At 47.2% G+C, this 17,726-nt stretch overlaps 3 protein-coding genes across 11 annotated transcripts in view; 1 reads left to right on the top strand and 2 right to left on the bottom strand.

Annotated features, from left to right (window-relative positions):
* The window catches only part of Timm17b (translocase of inner mitochondrial membrane 17B), a 7,524-nt gene extending 5,137 nt beyond the window's left edge, over positions 1-2,387 (bottom strand). The window contains exons 1-2 of the mRNA XM_021188360.2: positions 2,306-2,387; positions 679-778 (exon numbers count right to left, since the gene is read on the bottom strand). Coding sequence (XP_021044019.1) covers positions 679-778; positions 2,306-2,331 — 126 coding nt within the window. The 5' untranslated portion in view covers positions 2,332-2,387. The remainder of the gene's footprint in view (positions 1-678; positions 779-2,305) is intronic.
* Positions 2,388-2,498: 111 nt separating this feature from the next.
* Positions 2,499-6,854, top strand: Pqbp1 (polyglutamine binding protein 1). Of its 8 annotated transcripts, none has more exons than XM_021188096.1 (7): positions 2,499-2,593; positions 3,146-3,231; positions 5,182-5,293; positions 5,480-5,592; positions 5,869-6,147; positions 6,337-6,400; positions 6,516-6,854. In XM_021188096.1, the coding sequence occupies exons 2-7, from the start codon at positions 3,165-3,167 to the stop codon at positions 6,670-6,672; spliced, it is 792 nt and encodes a 263-aa protein (XP_021043755.1). In that variant the 5' UTR covers positions 2,499-2,593; positions 3,146-3,164; the 3' UTR covers positions 6,673-6,854. The 8 variants fall into 8 exon arrangements, with proteins under 8 accessions (XP_021043755.1, XP_029390105.1, XP_029390107.1 ...); XM_029534245.1 differs by having other exon boundaries at positions 2,514-2,593; positions 3,139-3,231; positions 6,516-6,853; XM_029534247.1 differs by having other exon boundaries at positions 2,580-2,662; positions 6,516-6,853.
* Positions 6,855-6,879: 25 nt separating this feature from the next.
* Positions 6,880-16,967, bottom strand: Slc35a2 (solute carrier family 35 member A2). Of its 2 annotated transcripts, none has more exons than XM_021187970.1 (5): positions 16,781-16,967; positions 15,254-15,436; positions 11,685-11,836; positions 8,510-9,243; positions 6,880-7,182 (listed from the first exon to the last, which is right to left on the bottom strand). In XM_021187970.1, exons 1-5 carry the CDS (start codon positions 16,863-16,865, stop codon positions 7,155-7,157), a joined length of 1,182 nt encoding a protein of 393 aa, XP_021043629.1. In that variant the 5' UTR covers positions 16,866-16,967; the 3' UTR covers positions 6,880-7,154. The 2 variants fall into 2 exon arrangements, with proteins under 2 accessions (XP_021043629.1, XP_021043631.1); XM_021187972.2 differs by having other exon boundaries at positions 6,915-7,182; positions 8,510-8,653; positions 16,781-16,884.
* Between the last annotated feature and the right edge of the window lie 759 nt (positions 16,968-17,726).

The following is a 17,726-nucleotide window of genomic DNA, read 5'->3' as shown; positions in this document are numbered from 1 at the left end:
CTGAGTTCGAGGCCAGCCTGGTCTACAGAGTGAGTTCCAGGACAGCCAGGGCTACACAGAGAAACCCTGTCTCGAAAAACAAACAAACAAACAAACAAAAAAGGTTCTTTCTGTCCAACTCCTGTCATTTTCCTGTATAGAGGATTTTTTGAGGGGGTGTGGGGAGACAGGCTTTTTCTGTGTAGTCCTGGTTGTCCCAGAATTCACTCTGTAGACCAGACTTGCCTCAACTCACAGATCTGACTGCCTTTACCTCCTGAGGGCTGGGATTAAAGGTGTGTGCCACTACCACCCATATAGAGAGAATTTTAACCCAAAGACTGTCTTGAGGTAAAATCTATATTGTATACACATTTAAAATTTGATGCTAACCCTTTTTTTTTATTCTAATTCTAAGGATGGAACGTAGGACACACACACACCCCCACACTTGCTTAAATCAACTGCTTTACCACTGAGCCAAATACTTCTAGCCCCTAAGACTGTTTCTGACAGTACAGTATTTCCAGAGTTCTAGCTGGATAGTTGAAGAACAGAATCCCTCAAATCCTAGATCCAGAAGCCAGGCCCAACACACAGTAGGTGAACAATCAACAGAATGTTCCGTATGCTCTGAGCAGTTCTCTTATGTCAGCAAGACCGCAGAGTCCCACACCACTGGAGGAAGGCCCAACTCACAACAGGGGCATTTCGGAAGCCCTTGATAGCCTGGAAGACTCCACCACCAATGACACCCATGGTGAAAGCGCCACCGCAATCATCCACAATTCGCCATGGGCTGCAAGCAGGAAGGAAAAGATCGGATTAATGTGAGACCCTGCCCTGCCTGGAGAACCAGACGGGCAAGCTCATGACTGATACAGAACACCTCAGATGACAAGAAATTAGTTCTGACACTCTTTATATTCCCCTTAAAGCCAGAAAGGAAAACCAGATGTGGTTCTGCACACCTGTAATCAACACTTGGAAGGCTGAGACAGGAGGATCACAAGTTGGCAGTCCAACTTGGGCTCTAAAAGGAGACCCTGTCCCACAAATAAAGTTTGTGCCTTTAATACCAGCACTCTGGGGGCAGAGGAGGTTAGATCTGTGTGTCTGAGGCCAGCCTGGTCTACTCAGTTAGAAGGCCAGCCAGGGTTATATAGTGAGACTGTCTCAAAACAAACAAACATACAAAACCTAAAGGAAAAGGTTTGTAAATCTGTGGTACAAAAGCGAGAAAAAAAATTTTTTTTTGAGATAGGGGAGGTGTCTCATCACATAGCCTTCCAACGCGGGGCTTATTACTGGTAGAATAGTACTCTTAATTACAAGCAAGCATCAATATAACTGTTTGTTCTATTATCAAAAATCAAATGGCTTTGAAACCTAGGACCTCCTGCCCCCCCTCCCCCAATCTGTCTCTTGCTTAAATCAACTGCTCTACAACTGAGCTAAATACTTCTACCCTCTAAGGCTGTTTCTGACAATACAGTATTCTCAGAGAATTCTACCTGAAACTAGATTTGAAGAACAGAGTCCCTCAAATTCTAGAACCAGGAGCCAAAAACAAAATGGTTTTTGTTACTATCAAAAATCAGTAAAGAGTTGTCATGTGCTGGGCGGTGGTGGCGCACGCCTTTAATCCCAGCACTTGGGAGGCAGAGGCAGGAGAATTTCTTAGTTCAAGGCTACAGAGTGAGTTCCAGGACAGCCAGGGCTACACAGAGAAACCCTGTCTCGGAGAGGGGGGGGGACTGTCTTGTCAGGCCTCAATAGTGTTGACTAGCTAACGTTATTTAAGTACAATATAAACAGGGTGGCTGACACTTGGTTCTCTGACACAAAAAGCACGTTCAGGGAAACCCTTGTGTCCTTTTAAAACCTAAAACGGACAAATCAAAAGACCGTGCGGAAGAGCCAGGTGCCATCTCTTAGCCCACAGAGGGTTCACACATGCCCTGTCCTATGTCAAAAGCCAGCCTGGGAAAAGTCACACGAGGAAACCCTGTGGATACTGGCTCCATGTCTCTCCTCCCTCGCCGTCGGCGGAATGGATCTGCCCAGCGTTTCTCTTTTGGCTCACAAAGGGGGTCTACAAGAAGAGCCAGGGCAACAGTGCGGTAGTTTGTCCCACACCGCACATACTGGGACACTCCACGGTGGCGGTTTTTTGACGAAGTCCGAGTGGGAGGGGCCATGCCGGATGCGTTGAGGCAGTGAAGTTTCCGAGCCTCCCGCGTCAGCCCCTGCCTTCCCTACCCGCCTCCCGTGGTCCGCCTGAGCGTCGCACGGACTGTCCCGAAGCCTGTGCCCATCGCCGTACCAAGGTTCGCGAGCGTACTCCTCCATGGCGCCAGCGTCCGGCCTGGAGCAGTCGGTGGCGCGGGCGAGACACTCCCCCCCCCGCTCCGAAACGCCCACAAGCTCTGAGGCGCGTAGACCAAGGGAACAATTGGTTTTTCTCTGCTTACGTAAGGCCAACGGCGCGCTCTTATTGGCTAGCCAAGAGGGCCACATCCGTTCCCTGTAAGCTTCGGAGGCGACCAGTTAATTGTAGCTGGGGAGAGTCGAGAAGCGTGTTGTGCTTTAAACCAAGAGCCCTTCGGTGTTGGTAAGCATTGTGACAACGAGGGAGAGGAGAGTAAGGAGATAGACTTTGACTAACAGCACAGTTGTACTGGTAAGGCCGGGGTGTAAGCTTTCTTTTAAAGCTGTAGATGGCGTTGCCATTGTATCTCCCCCATCCTAGCGCCTTGGTTCCGCCCACAGTGCAGACTTTGAGAACGTTGGGTGATCCCATTTCTGGGTTGCGGGTGTGTGGCACTTGGTCCCTTGGGCGATGGGTGGAGCCTTGGTCTAGAGAGGAACTGGGTCTTTGGTCCATCCGGTCTCCAGTGCCTGGGTCCGGAGAGTTCTGCTAATACTAGTTCTGGCCGTACTGCTACATATCTCTTTCATCTTTTAGCACGCATTTTTGTTCTCTTCCAGCTACTGTTGCAGTTACGTAGGTGTGTGTGTGTGTGTGTGTGTGTGTGTGTGTGTGTGTGTGTGTGTGTGTAGGGGGTCAAATGAACACACGCAGTGGGGTGGCGCATGGTTACTGGCTATCCAGATTGAAATGTTAATCAGATCTGCCCTTCAGTACTGTCTTGTCAGTTTCTAGGTCTGGTCAGCAACCCACTATGCCGCTTCCTGTTGCGCTGCAGACTCGCTTGGCGAAGAGGGGCATCCTCAAACATCTGGAGCCGGGTGAGAAAACTATAAGCAGATGCATCTATCATGTGCCAGTGTTGATAGACGTTCTGCTATTTATTATATTCTTTATTCCCCCTATTCTCCGCCCTCTCCCGCCCCGGTCGAACCTAGGTGCTTGCTAAGTAAGTGCTCTGCCATCTTCTGCCGTCCAGTGTGCATCTTCCCCCGCCCCCTTGTACTGCTGGGGTTAGACCAAAGCTCTTGGATGTGCTCTATTGAAGTATATCTCTTGACCAGCACCTTGATTTTTTTTTTTTTTTTTTTTTTGGTTTTTCGAGACAGGGTTTTTTCTGTGTAGCCCTGCGCACCTTGGTTTTGATACTTGATATCTTGCATGGCCTGGCAGGCATCTCGTAGTCGATATAATTTTTTCTGATGTTCATTACTTCTTCGTGGTAGGTGGGTACTGTGTGAAGTGTAAGGCTGGAAGGATAGCTTTAAATTAAATCATGAATCAAGTGGACACGGTGGCAAGTACAAATATTCTCAGGTACTAAGGAGGCTGAGCTACAAACATGGCTTGAGCCCAGGAGGTCAAAGCCAGATATGGCAATTTGGCAAGACACAGTCTTCAAAAAATAAAAAATTAGAGCTAAGTATAGTGGCATTAATCTGTAATCCCCAAATATATATATATATATATATATATATATATATATATATTTATGTGTGTGTGTGTGTGTGTCTGTCAGAAAATAACTAAAATAAACCCATGACTGCATGGTATTTAACTAATTAATGTTTGAGACATGGTCTCATTCTGTAGTTCTGGCAGGCCTGGGACCCATTGTGTAGTATATCAGGTTGACTTTGCATTCACCAAGATCTGCCTGTTTCCACTTCCCTAATGCTAGGATTAAGGGTGCAAAAAGATATCTCATATATCCTGCAGTCTCCTATGTGCCAAATACAGTGACAAGGGGCTGATGCTCTATGTTTACCTCAGCAGAGGTACTTGGGTGATGGGCACCGTAACCATTAACATTTATTTGGGGCTGCCTAACTGCCTGGCACATATGATATGCTAACAGTCAAAAAAGATGATCTATCAGTAAGATTTACTGTATTACTAGGTGCTAATTATACATTATTGCCAATAGTAATAAAGTGGATCATGAGTTTTGACCTATATGGTGTGCTAGGCACTGGAAAGTGCATCATATTATTTTATGGACAACTGACATCTATTACAAGACTACTTTGTGCCAGACATAGACTTTGTGCTTAATAGTACTAATAATGAACACTGATATTTGTTTTCTTGGTGGTGTTAGCATATGATTCCAGGGCTTCAGGCAAACCCCTTATCATTAGTGTTTCTTTTAAATCTTCTTGAGTACTGAGCCCACTGCTGATAGTGTTTATTAGCAATATGGACAATCATACCTGACATTTCTCTTGGTGTCACTATGATGTTGTAGGCACATGCATTTTATTGTTAATTATACCCAGAGCTGAAATCTGTTCCATGCTTACTGATGGCCAGGCACTGGGCTGATAAGAGACACCATCTTTATTCTACTATCACTAGATGCCTGCTGCAAGCTTGCTGTATATCCGCCCCTAGGAAGAGAGTCAGAGCAATGTTTAGATTAATTCCTTGTTGTCCAATATCTGTGAGTCAGAAACCCATCGAAGTTCAGGAGATGGATAGATTAGTCATTATTTTAGGCAAACCCCCTACTGTTCCAAGCCATTTCATTGAAATATGTTGGGATAATACAATGCCACACGGTATCTGAACTCAGGAATTGATTGGATATCAAAATTTTGAAGATTATCAACTCTGAGCATGTACTTCTCTGTCTTCCCTGCACAGTGGTGTAGATGTGAGTGGTCAGTCATGTCTCCAAAGCCTGAGAATAGGAGGAGAACCCCCTCTTACACATACCAACCATCACTATCAGGTAATTCAACTGCTTTTCTCCTTCCCCATTCTTCCAGAGCCTGAGGAAGAGATTATTGCTGAAGACTATGATGATGATCCTGTTGACTATGAGGCCACCCGGATAGAGGGTCTGCCACCGAGCTGGTACAAGGTGTTTGACCCTTCTTGGTGAGCCTACCAACATGAGGTGGGATGGCCAGCTGGCTTTGCCCTTCCTGGTGTCCTCTCTTACTGTGGGTTGAGAGGGAAGACATCTACATGTGGGACCATGAAGGAGATCTGGACACAGGTTGAGGTGACAGGTGGTATAAGGGACATCTGAGCTGACACTCTCTTCCTTCTCACTGCCCACAGTGGACTCCCTTACTATTGGAATGTGGAGACAGACCTTGTGTCCTGGCTCTCACCACATGATCCTAACTTTGTTGTTACCAAATCTGCCAAGAAACTCAGGAACAGTAATGCAGGTGAGTTGGCAAATATAGGGATGCTTCAGTGATTCTTTTTTTTTTTTTTTCTCCGAGACAGGGTTTCTCTGTATAGCCCTGGCTGTCCTGGAACTCACTTTGTAGACCAGGCTGGCCTCGAACTCAGAAATTCGCCTGCCTCTGCCTCCCGAGTGCTGGGATTAAAGGCATGTGCCACCATGCCCAGCTTGCTTAAGTGATTCTTGCAGTCTCGGAGAGAGGCTGAAGAGACCATATGTGTAAGAGAGGGGCTTCAGGATTTGTGTGTTACCATAGATGCTGAGGACAAGTCAGACCGGAATCTTGAAAAGGTGGACAGAAATCATGAGAAGTCAGATCGTAGTCATGAGAAGCCAGACAGGAGCCATGAGAAGGCAGACCGAAACCACGAGAAGAATGACCGAGAACGAGAACGCAACTATGACAAAGTGGATAGAGAGAGAGATCGGGATAGGGAACGAGAGCGGGCATTTGACAAGGCAGACCGGGAAGAAGGCAAAGACCGGCGCCACCATCGCAGAGAGGAACTGGCTCCTTACCCCAAGAACAAAAAAGGTAAGCACGTGAGTTCGGGACTTACATGAGTCAAATGAGGTACCAGGGCACAGAATGTCTAGTTGATGCCTAGACCCGGGCTTCTGAAGGGTGCTGTAAGCCATGGGAATCACTGGTATTACTTTTTCCCATGAGGAGGGGCTCCTTGGGTCTCAAGTAAAGAACTTATCCTGCTACTTATTTCTATAGCGACGAGCCGGAAAGATGAAGAATTAGATCCCATGGACCCCAGCTCATACTCAGATGCACCCCGGTAAGTGAAGCCTTTGTTCGTCTTTGTTCAGGATTGCCTCCATGCTTTAATCTCGGGCAGTTAAGGGAGGCCCACTCTACCCTCTTGCTGTACTCTAATTCTCTGTCGTCCCCAGGGGCACATGGTCAACAGGACTCCCCAAGAGGAACGAGGCAAAGACAGGGGCTGACACCACGGCAGCTGGGCCCCTCTTCCAGCAGCGCCCTTACCCTTCCCCAGGGGCTGTGCTCCGTGCCAATGCGGAAGCCTCCCGAACCAAACAGCAGGACTGACCCTTTGTCCCCTGTAGCTTTGGCAGTGTGCGTTTCTGTTTCTTCCTTGTGGCTCTGGGATAGGAGCCATGGCTTCTACGTGCTGGATTATTATGCCGCCAGTGAGCTACACTCCCGGCCCCTTTAGTGTTGTTTATAAACAAGCCCTTGTTGTTTAATAAAAGCTTTTTTGTGGAACATATCCATGAGGCTTGAGTGCTTCCTTTCTTCATTCTTTCCAGGCTTTCCAACCCAACTTCACAAGGTGCAAAACATTTTATTTGCAGAAACTCACCTAAGAAATACTGTAAAGATAGCAGGAGTAGAGGTGGGCCCATTAACAGAGGTTAGTCATGTCAGCCCTATGTGGGGCAGGGGTTGGTGAGGACAGGGAGTTCCCATGTCTACCTCACCCTACCCCTAATACTGATAAGAGTTTAGTCCCAGTTGGGCCAGGGCAAGAAGGGAGAACGAAGGCAGGCCAGCATCTTCAATTCCAGCAGCTACGACCCCTTCACCTTGGTGAGCAACCTGTGGTGAAAACGGGAAGGAAAGAGAAACACAGAAAGCTGGGGTGGGCCGGTGGGTGGGTTTCCTAAGCAAGCGAGGCTGGTAGTAAACTAATAACCCTGGAGTTAGTAATGGTGCTTATGTAGAAAGAGCAGGCCCCTGGGTCAGAAAGCTACACATGGACTAAATAAATACATCATCTTTATTTGGCATTGGGTATCCTGACATTTGTTCATTACAGTTCCTTAAAAAAAAAACAAACCCCAAAAAAATCAGAACAAATTAATCAAAAATAAAGATCCAGTGGCCCTATTTACATGTAGCAAAGCCAGCCCAGGCACCTTCCATGCATGCACTTATGTGTGCGTGCACACATCCACATACATCCACGCAAGCGCGCGCGCGCACACACACACACACACACACACACACACATACACATCTGGGATACAGTTAAGGAGTTAATAAGCTTTGGGGAATGCAGGGGTGCAGGTTCCATGTTTCATCAATTCTGACACCCATCATGGAAGAAGGGTGTTTTAAACACCAATGGAGCTGCAGGAGGAGGATCGGCAGCTTTATTTTTTGTCTGGATGTTTCTGAAGAGAATCCTTCGCCTCTGTCTCGTCAATTACATGAGATTCAGCCACTTCAAGGACCTCCCCTCCCCATTTTCCCAACACGCTGGATCATTGATCTAATGATAGCACAAATCTCCATCCCAAACTCTTGGAAAGCAAATGGCACTTATTGCACCCTCCCCAAGATGAGCTGATGCGAACTCCTCAGCTTGTGCCTCTCTCCTCGATCCGGACACTTACAACAGGCTGAGTGCTCTTCAAGGGTCTCTGTACCGGGGAAACTGCCCCAAAGGCACAGCAGGGACCACGCTGTTGTCATGATCCGGGGTGATGGTGCAGGAGAGCTCACAATAGGAAATGGAACCCCACCAGGAGTCGTTAGTCGTTATCGCTTTTATCCAGTCTGCAGGATGGCTGGGAGCAACTGTCCCAGGCATGTGAGACAGGACATCTCCAGCACAGGGTCATGGGGGAAAGGCCTGGAATAGCAGTACCCCAACCCTGTTCCCAAAGAGGTTAGCCCAAGGCAGAGGAAGCAGCTCTAAAAAGCTCCTCCAGGAGAGGAGAGTCCATCTATCAGGAAGCGTTCATGTGACATTCAGCCCTAGTTCCATATCCCTCTAGAAGTACAGGAGAAAAAACCTCCAACCCACAAAAGCCAGGCACAGGCAACAACTTTTTGGACCTACAGAAGCCCAACCCCCTCCAACCCAACCCCCTGCCCTGTTCCCCCAACCACCACCAGCTCTCACTTGACCAGCACTGACTTTGGCAGAAAGGGCTCCGTGGTGAGGTCTCCTCGAGAAGACAGCTGCGGTGGTGGTGGCTGCCCAGGAGGCTGCTGGTGAATGCAGGGCCCAGAGGCCGAGGCCGAGGCCGAGGCTATGGCTTTGACTGCACCCCGGGGAAGGCTGTAGAGGTAGACAGCACCAATGACGAGCCCAGCGCCCAGGGCAAATAATGGGTCCAGGTGGAAGCCAAAGAGGCGAATGGAGGCAACAGTGGACAGCACAATGGACAGGGAGGTGGCAAAGCCCTTGAGGATGTTGTCAGCATACTTGACAACAACAGCCACCAGGAGCCCACCAAAGGCTTGGTTTAGTACTACACCCCAGACAGCAGGTGTGTACCCAAAGAAGAAGCCTTGAGTGGCCACGGCAGTGCCCTCAGCCCACCAGAGCCCCACCAGGCCCAGTGCTGTGCCAAAGAGGCCGAGCTGTAGGTTCCGAAGCCACACAGAACCTGAGCTGCCTTTCAGGATCTTCTCAAAGTAGACCCCAGCGAAGCCTGAGGAGAGACAGGAGGCCACAACAGCTGCTAAGCCCACCCCCGGGTTCTGATCCAGTGGCCGTGGGCCACTCCCACCAGCTTGCTGTGCCTGGACAATGGCGACACCAGTGAAGAGCAGCAGCAGAGAGGCCCATTGCAGGCGTGAGAGGCTGCGATTCAACATAAGCACAGAGAACAGCGCTGTAGTCAGGATCTTCAGCTGATACGTCACCTGCAAGTTGCACATGAAGGCACTGAGGGCTGGTCCCAACTCCCATGAAGTGCACAGGGATTGGGACAGCACCCACTGTGGGCCTTTGGGAACAATGAAAAGGATAAGGTGGGGTACATGAAAATAAAACGAACCAGCCACTGACCACTGACTAACCTGTGGCTAACTAGTTCCTAAAGACCCTTCCACATGACTAAGGGATGTAGTTCAATTGGTGGACATAACATACAGACTGCTGGAGTCCATCCCAGCACCGTATAGCCCAGGCCCAGTGGCATACACCTGTAATCCCAGCCCTTGGGAAATGGAGGCAGGAGGATCAGAAATTCAAAGTTACCTTTGGTTATGTAGAGTTAGAGGCCAGTCTGGGCTAGAAATCATCTCAAAAAAGGACCACCCAAGTTCTACAAAAGAGGAACTGTGCCAAGAAGTCCCAAGCCACAGCCGAATCTACAACCCAATCCTGTTTTCCTAGCTATGTGATAAGGACAAATCACTCGTCCCTCCTGAGACCTGGCATCATCTCTGTAAATTAAGGCTGCTGTATAGACCACACCTCCAAGTAGGTGATAAATAAATAAAGCTTTGGGGGCTGGAAAGAAGGTTCAGTGGTTAAGAGCACTGTCTGCAATTCCAGAGGTCCTGAGTTCAATTCCCAGCAACCACATGGTGGCTCATAACCATCTACAATTGGATTCAATGCCTTCTTCTGCTATGTCAGCAACAGGATGCTCATAAAACATTAAATAAATAAATCTTTAAAAATAAAATAAATAAATAAATAAATAAAGCTTTGTGCCAAGGGAAATCTTCATACAAATGACTCAACCATAACCAAGCCAGAACATTGTCACAGATGACTATGTATGTGTCCAGCAGGCATCTGGGTACCATATCGGGATTTATACATCCAACCTTCACAACGATCAGTCCAGGCAACTGGATACCACTCTGATCTGCAATTCACTGATGAGAAAGCTGTGGATGGTGGCACATGACTGAAACCACAGCACTTAGGAGTTAAACCTTAAGTTCAAGGCCAGATTGACCCACATAGCAAGAGACTGTCTCAAAAAACAAACAAACAAACAAACAAACAAACAAACAAAAATAAACACTGAAGATATAGCTTAGCTATGTCTTAGTTTTGCTTAGCAGGCACCAAGCGCTAGGCTGAGTCCCTAGCACCTCATAAAAAAGGCCCAGTGCCACGCACGTATAATCCCAACACATGCACTCATCCTCTGTTACATAACAAGTTCATGGCCAGCCTGTCTCAAAGAAAACAAGATGAAATAAAAATAAAAAGATAAGCAAATAAAGGCACAGAAAGGTAAGGGACTGAGCGCCAAATCACAGAGCCTGAAAGCTGTAGCACGGGGATTTGAACCTTTGGGTGCTACATAGGCATTTATTTGTTTGGCTTTTTAAAAGATTTATTTGTTTGTTTTATGCATATGAGTACACTGTAGCCGTCTTCAGACACATCAGAAGGGGGCATCAGATCCCATTACAGATGGTTGTGAGCCACCATGTGGTTGCTGGGAATTGAACTCAGGACCTCTGGAAGAGCAGTCAGTGCTTTCAACTTCTGAGCCATCTCTCCAACTCCCCTATTTGTTTGATTTTTTAAAACAGGGGTTCTATGTATAGCCCTGGGTGTCCTGGAACTCTATAGACCAGAGGCTGGCCTCAAACTCACAGAAATCTGCTTGCCTCTGCCTCCCCAGAATGTTGGGATTATAGTCACATGCCACCACCCCTGGCTTAGCATCTAGAGTCTCTAATAAACATTCTATGAATACAAGACTATCTACAATTGCCTCAGAGTTATCAATAAGCATTCAAGGACTCTTTCTAGGTATTTTTCTTTTCTTTGAGTTAGGGTTTCTTTCTTTAATCTATATATTATTTATATATTATATACATTTAGAATATACAAACAATGCATATGCCATCCCTACCCAGTTTGTGCATTGGTGTTTTGCTTACATGTATGTCTGTGCATCACATGCATGCCTAGTGCTTAGGGGGGAAAGATCTTCTGAAAATGGAGCTACAGATGGTTGTGAGCTGCCATGTGGGTACTGGCAAGCAAACCCAGTTCCCGTAGAAGAGAAGCCAGTGTTCTTAACTGCGGAACCCCAAGAAATAAGTTTCTTTATGTAGTCCAATCTGTTCTTGAACCCTAAGTCCTTCTGCTTCAGCCTCCTGAGTACTGAATTTGCAGGTATATGCCAATATCTCTGGCCCCAGGTATATTTTCAGTTATCTAAACATCTCTCTTTTCAGTTTCGACACATAAACAAACCAAATTTAAGGGAGTTCCAAGAGTATTCTGAAAGTCACCTAGTACCTGTTCTTTGCAGGCTGCCTCCCTCCTTCCATCTATAGCTCCCCTCTCCTAGACCCCCGGGGGCTACACCGGGCTGCAGACTCACCTGGAAAGTGGCAGCTGGCAGGTTGCTGATGGCAACATACTGGAGGTTATTCTGCAGGGTATAGATGAGAGAGGGCACTGCGAGTTTGAGTGTGTCCACATATTGAACCAGGACAGCCTCATGGAGGAAGAGGACCAGGTGCTTCACATTACCTAGGTGGGAGGAGGCTCTGCTGAAGGTTGGGACCAGGCATGGCTCCTCTGTCCACCTCCCAGTCTCAACTTCCACCACCACTGAACTATGCTCCCATCCTTCTGCCAGCTCTCATGTAGTTTCTCCTACAGTATCCAATGCCAAAGTTCTTTCTGAGCCAGGCATGGTGGTGCAAGCCTTTAATCCCAGTGCTCAGGAGGCAGAGGCAGGCAGATCTTTGGTAGTTTGAGGCCAGCCTGCTCTACTTATTGAATTCCAGAGTAAGACCTTGTCTTTAAAAAAAAGCCTTTCTGATACTCAACTTACTGCAAAAAGGAATACAGATATAGTTCAGTGGTGGGGTGCTTGCTAAGAGATGTGTGTTCCCAGGTTCTACCCCAACACTATACAAAAAGAAAAACAATGGCCACAAAACTGTGACTCCATCCCACTCTGCTTGATAATCAACTACAGTTCATCCACCTGAGATCTACCTTCCTGACTCAGGCCCATTTAGGGCCTGCACTCAACATATGTGTACAATGAAATTATCACCAAGTACCTAGAACTGTGAGACACAGAAAGGAGGCTTTAGACGTCTTTGTCTGTGGTTGTACCTAGGACCTGACACACTACTGAGCTACAGCACATCCAGTATAAGTCTTTTAGAGATCCCAATTCCTTAATGGTCCATTTCCCACCCAAACATCTTTTTCTCAGTTCTAGATACACTAAGAAGCTGCCCCTGCCCTATGGATGAATGATGTCTTTTTTTTTTTTTAAATCTTTCTTCTCAAAAGAGTCTCTCTGTAGAGCCTGGACTGGAAGACGAGGAAAACAAAGGCTGATGTTAGATGTCTTTGCTATCCCTCTCTACCTTAAGGTTATATTTATATAAATGAGTGTTTGTTCATGTATGTGTACATATGTATGCATGTGTGATTGTGTACCACATGTGTGCACTGCCCAAAGAGGCTGGAAGAGAATGTCAGGTCCCCTGGAACTAGGGCTACAAATGTGCGCCATCATGTGGTTCCTGGAAACAGAATCCTCTGGAAGAGCAGCCAATGCTTTTAACAGTTGAACCATCTCTCAAGCTCTACCTTATTTTTTTAAGGTTTTTTTAAAAAATGTGCATATATATATATATATATATATATATACACATACACACACACACATATAAGTGTTTGAGCAATGTGGTATAGGTACTAGGAACTGAATTCAGCCTCTGGAAGCCACCTGTCCAGCTTTCTCCACCTTTTCTCCCCCCTCCCCCTCCTCTTCTCTCTCCCCCTTCCCCCCCCTCTCTTTGAGACAGGTTTCTCTGAAGGTAGTACTGGCTGTCCTAGAACTAGCTCTGTACTCTGCCTGCCTCTGCTTCCCACGTACTAGGATCAAAGGCATGAGCCACCTACTGCCTGGCTCCACCTTCAACAGGGCTGGACCTTTCAGCTAGACTGGCTGGTCAGTAAGCCCACAGGACTGCCAGTGTCCAGTCACCTGCCTGGCCACTGCCTCCCAGTCCCTGAACTCACAACGATGAGCTGGGATTAGATTCGTGCTACCATGCCTGGTTTTGATGGGAGTTCTGGGCTTAAACCAGATTTTTCACTCATGTACAGCAAGCATTTTATCCATGATGCCATCTTCCCAGCCACTACTGGGATGTGTGTGTGCAAGATGGGATTGAACCTACAGCCCTGAACAGGCTAGGCAGGTGCTCTATAGCTGAGCTACATTTCCAGTGATTCATTTGTGTTGTGTGTGAGTGTGGGCATGCAGATTCCATGGTGCAAGCGTGGAAGTCAAAGGACAACTTAGAGGCTGACATCATTTTTCTCCGTCCATCTGATAGACAGGGCTCAGGTTCTCAGGCTGGCATGGCAAGAGCTTTTATCTGCTGAGCTATCTTGCCCATCCTATGTTTTCTTTTGAGACTGGGTCTTACAAAGTTGACCAGTCTAGTGTTGAATTTACAATCTTCCTGCCTCAGCTTCTCAGGTAGCTGGGATTACAAGCCTGCAGGTTTGGTTTTGCTTTTCTGTCCTTTGGCGGCTTGGGGAAGTTTTACTCATTTTATTTTGAGCCAGGGTCTCGCTTTAGCCCAGGAAGCCTTGGAATTTATGGTCCTTCTGCCTCCCATGTGCTGGACTTACAGGGTTAAAATCATCATATCCAGCTTGATCATTTCTTTATTTTTCCATGTATGATTTCTTATTATACGTGCTTTTTTGAGATAGAATTCCAGATAGTTCAGGCTCTCTCTGAACTTACTTTGTAGCCAAAGATGACCTTGAACTGCTGATTGTTCTGCCTCAGGTTATAGGCATTTATCACAACCGGTTTATGTGGTGGTGAATATCAAAGCCAGAGTTTTATATGCTAGGCAAGCACTGTCATTAAGCCACACCCCCACTGGAGGCATTATACTTTCATTTACTCATTGCTTACTTTTTCTTGCTTTCAAGTGGAGCATTAAAATGTTGCTCAAGCTGGGCAGTGGTGGCACACGCCTTTAATCCCAGCACTTGGGAGGCAGAGGCAGGCGGATTTCTGAGTTCGAGGCCAGCCTGGTCTACAGTGTGAGTTCTAGGACAGCCAGACCTATACAGAGAAACCCTGTCTCGAAAAAACAAACCAAATCAAATGTTGCTCCAGATAACCTTGAACTCATAGAATTAACCATTCCTCTGCACAAGCATACTGAACAGCCGCAGGTACAAGTACATGACATAGCTGGGCCTTGGGGTTACACATCTTTAATCCCAGCACTTGGGAGGCAGAGGCAGGCCAGTATAGTTTATAGAATAAGTTCCAGGATAGCCAGGGCTATACAGAAAAACCCTGCCTTGAAAAACAAACAAAAAATGTGCACGACACTATACTTAGCTGGTACTAAAAAGGTGCAGATATGTAAAAGATATATAGATTAGCCGTGAGCAGCTAGCCACTGATGCTATTTTATGGCTCTGTAACCAAGAGTTGATAATTGTGAACCTGGGTCATGTACAGAAGCACATTTTTACTATTTAATACGTGTGTGTAATGGGGATTCTCCATATTACAAAGTTTTTCTTTTCTTTTTCTTTTTGAGATAATCACATGTAGCTGAGGCTAACCCTGAACTTATATTATCTTGAGCTCCTGATCTTCATGCCTCTACCTTCCAAGCGCTGTTATTAAATCTTTCAATAACCATGGGTCTTCTGTCGCCCTGTGGGCAGTCAATCTCACTAGTGTAGTTCTCAGGTATAAGGAATAGCCAAGTGGAAATGCAACTTCACATAGCTGCAGTGTTCAGGAAGCTTAAATGCTCTTACTTACTCCCCAAGCATGCTCTGACACACCAGTCTACTCTCCCAGCAAACTTTCCAGGGGTGCTTACACCCTTAACTTAGGGAGTCCCACCAACCAACCCCATTCGTGACTCATACCCCTCTTTTGTGCGAAGAGCAGCAGGAGACAGGTGAGACCTTTGAGCACTTCGGCCATGACCACAGCAGTGGTGGCAAAGAAGCGGTCCCCAGGCAGTGTGCGAGCGTAGCGGATGCTGAGGATGAGGGAGGCATTCTGGACCACCAGCACAGCTAAGGATATATACTTGAGGCGCCGGTGAGCTGCAGGGAGTGGAAGGAACACATAGGAGGATGGAGTCAGAGGCTACTGGGGTATGGCCACCCACCTCATTCCTTTTTTTCTCAATCAAAAAAAAAAAAAAAAAACTTCCAGCTCTTGGGACTTCCTCTGCTTCCTAACTCAAGGAGAGTGAGATCTGGACCTGCTTCCACACCCTCAGCTACTGGCAAAAAAAGGGGCAAGACAGGGAGAAGTGGGCTCCAGTCTGACTAGCTCTTAACCTGAAATCCTTAGTGTGAGAAAATGACCAGGGCAGGCTCTGGACACACATCTTTGCTTCTTCTCTATTCCCAGGGAAGCCACTCTTTCTCAGACAGCATTCCCAATATTTATTGAATACCTACACTATGCCTATCACTGTACTAAGGGATTTACACAGATTCCCATCACTTGATTTCTAAAGGTACTAGGAAAATGTCCTTTTGTGGATAAGGAAATTGAAGATTTCTATGAAGTGATGTTTCTACTTGCAGGGCTGTCCCATAAATGAAATAATGTTGCAATATAATGAATGGGACAATTGTTTAAGATGTCTACCTCCTGAGGCTTGTTCTGCTTCTCCATCCCATATGATCACCCCAATAGTTTGATTACTTTAATCACATATGGAAAATTTTCCCTACTGAATATGGCCCGTTCTCCCTCTGCTGTACGTCGTCCTTTTTGTAGCCAATGAATTAGTCTTTGTTCTACCCACACTTGCAATTAGCTCTCTCTGCCATATAGAAGCACTTGGCCCCCTCAGAATGTTCTTTCTGACCTATAAGGAAGGAACTCTCCCACCTCAACACAAATAGAACTAGCTCCATTTGGGAGGAACATCCCCAGAACATTCTCTCCATGTAATGAAGGACAGCTTTATGCTCAAAATGGATCCACTAGTCATACAAGGATGTGCCCCACCCTGACAATTTATAAGGTCCCTTTATAAGGAAGCCACCACCCTAAGAGTCGTATCTCTCTTCTATAAGGAAGAACTCTCACCCCCACAATCGTCGCCCCTTCCACAATTAAGGATTACCATCCCCCTCTGAACATTATCAATGTTCTTTGCCTCCTCAAAAGGAAATTCCCCACACGTTCACAATGGTCTTTATTTGAAAATCCAGGACCCCAGTCATAGTCACCCACAGAACGACCGATTCCTATCCGCAACATACAATGGTCCACATTCTCTCCTTCCTTTTTCCCCACAACGCACGCACACATACACTAACACGTAGGTCCGTTCACACGGGACGAGCTGTCACTTCAGTCTAGGTTCATCCCACCCTCAAGAATCCCAACCTCCGCTTAGGCAACGCCTCTACTTCAGGTCATCTCACCCGCTGTAGTGGACCCAGGTTCCAACGCGCCCGAGGACACAGCCCCAGCCCCAGCGGTAGATCCACCAACCCCAACCGCTGCCATGTTGGCATCTGCCCGTCCCGTCCCCTCGGCAACAGCAGGCTACTTCCGTATCCATCACGTCCGCTTCCGGACCTCCGGTGTGGGGGGCGGGGCGTTAGCTGGGATGGGGGTGGGTGGCGGGCTGGCAGGCAGGAGGTTAGCCTGCTCCCAGCTTGATTCTCAAATGGTGGTTTTGGATTCCCAGATTCCACCCGAACAGGAGACGGGGCGCTGCAGACCGTCTCCAGCAGCCTTTCCACAGGTCTTATTTGCACGCTCGTGATGCTCGACCCGGCCCACAGCCCTCGTGCGCCCGCCTCACTGACCCCGACTGTCCGTAACCACCTGTCCAAACAGTCCTAGGATTTTATTGGTTCCGTTGCTCCGCCATCTCGACTTCTTATTGGAAACCCCAGATAGCACCACCCTTCTCGCGTCCGAATCAGTTCTAGTCCCTTTCCAGCCAGGTCCCGCCCTCTATAAGGGCCAGAGGCCAACTGGGAGGAACAGGACTTTCGAGAAGGCGGGACTAGTGAACCAGAACTGGCAGGAACCTTGACCATAATGGAAGAGAAAGAGGGGGCAGACTTGAGGATATTTGTCAGGATTAGAAAAACTAAAGGAGAGGCAGGCGGATTTCTGAGTTCGAGGCCAGCCTGGTCTACAGAGTGAGTTCCAGGACAGCCAGGGCTACACAGAGAATCCCTGTCTCAAAAAAAAAAAAAAAAGAAAAAAAAGAAAAGAAAAACTAAAGGAGGTAAGTTGAGGAAAATGCAAAGGAGAAGCGTGAAAGGTAGACAAAATTAAATGGTTAAAAGCTAAACAGAAGCCGGGCGTGGTGGTGCATGCCTTTAATCCCAGCACTTGGGAGGCAGAGGCAGG

The sequence above is a fragment of the Mus pahari genome, chromosome X, assembly GCF_900095145.1.
Source record: "Mus pahari chromosome X, PAHARI_EIJ_v1.1, whole genome shotgun sequence".
NCBI classification, from domain to species: domain Eukaryota; kingdom Metazoa; phylum Chordata; class Mammalia; order Rodentia; family Muridae; genus Mus; species Mus pahari.
Note: the sequence above shows the minus strand (reverse complement) of the source record. Positions and strands in the feature narration are given on the sequence as shown.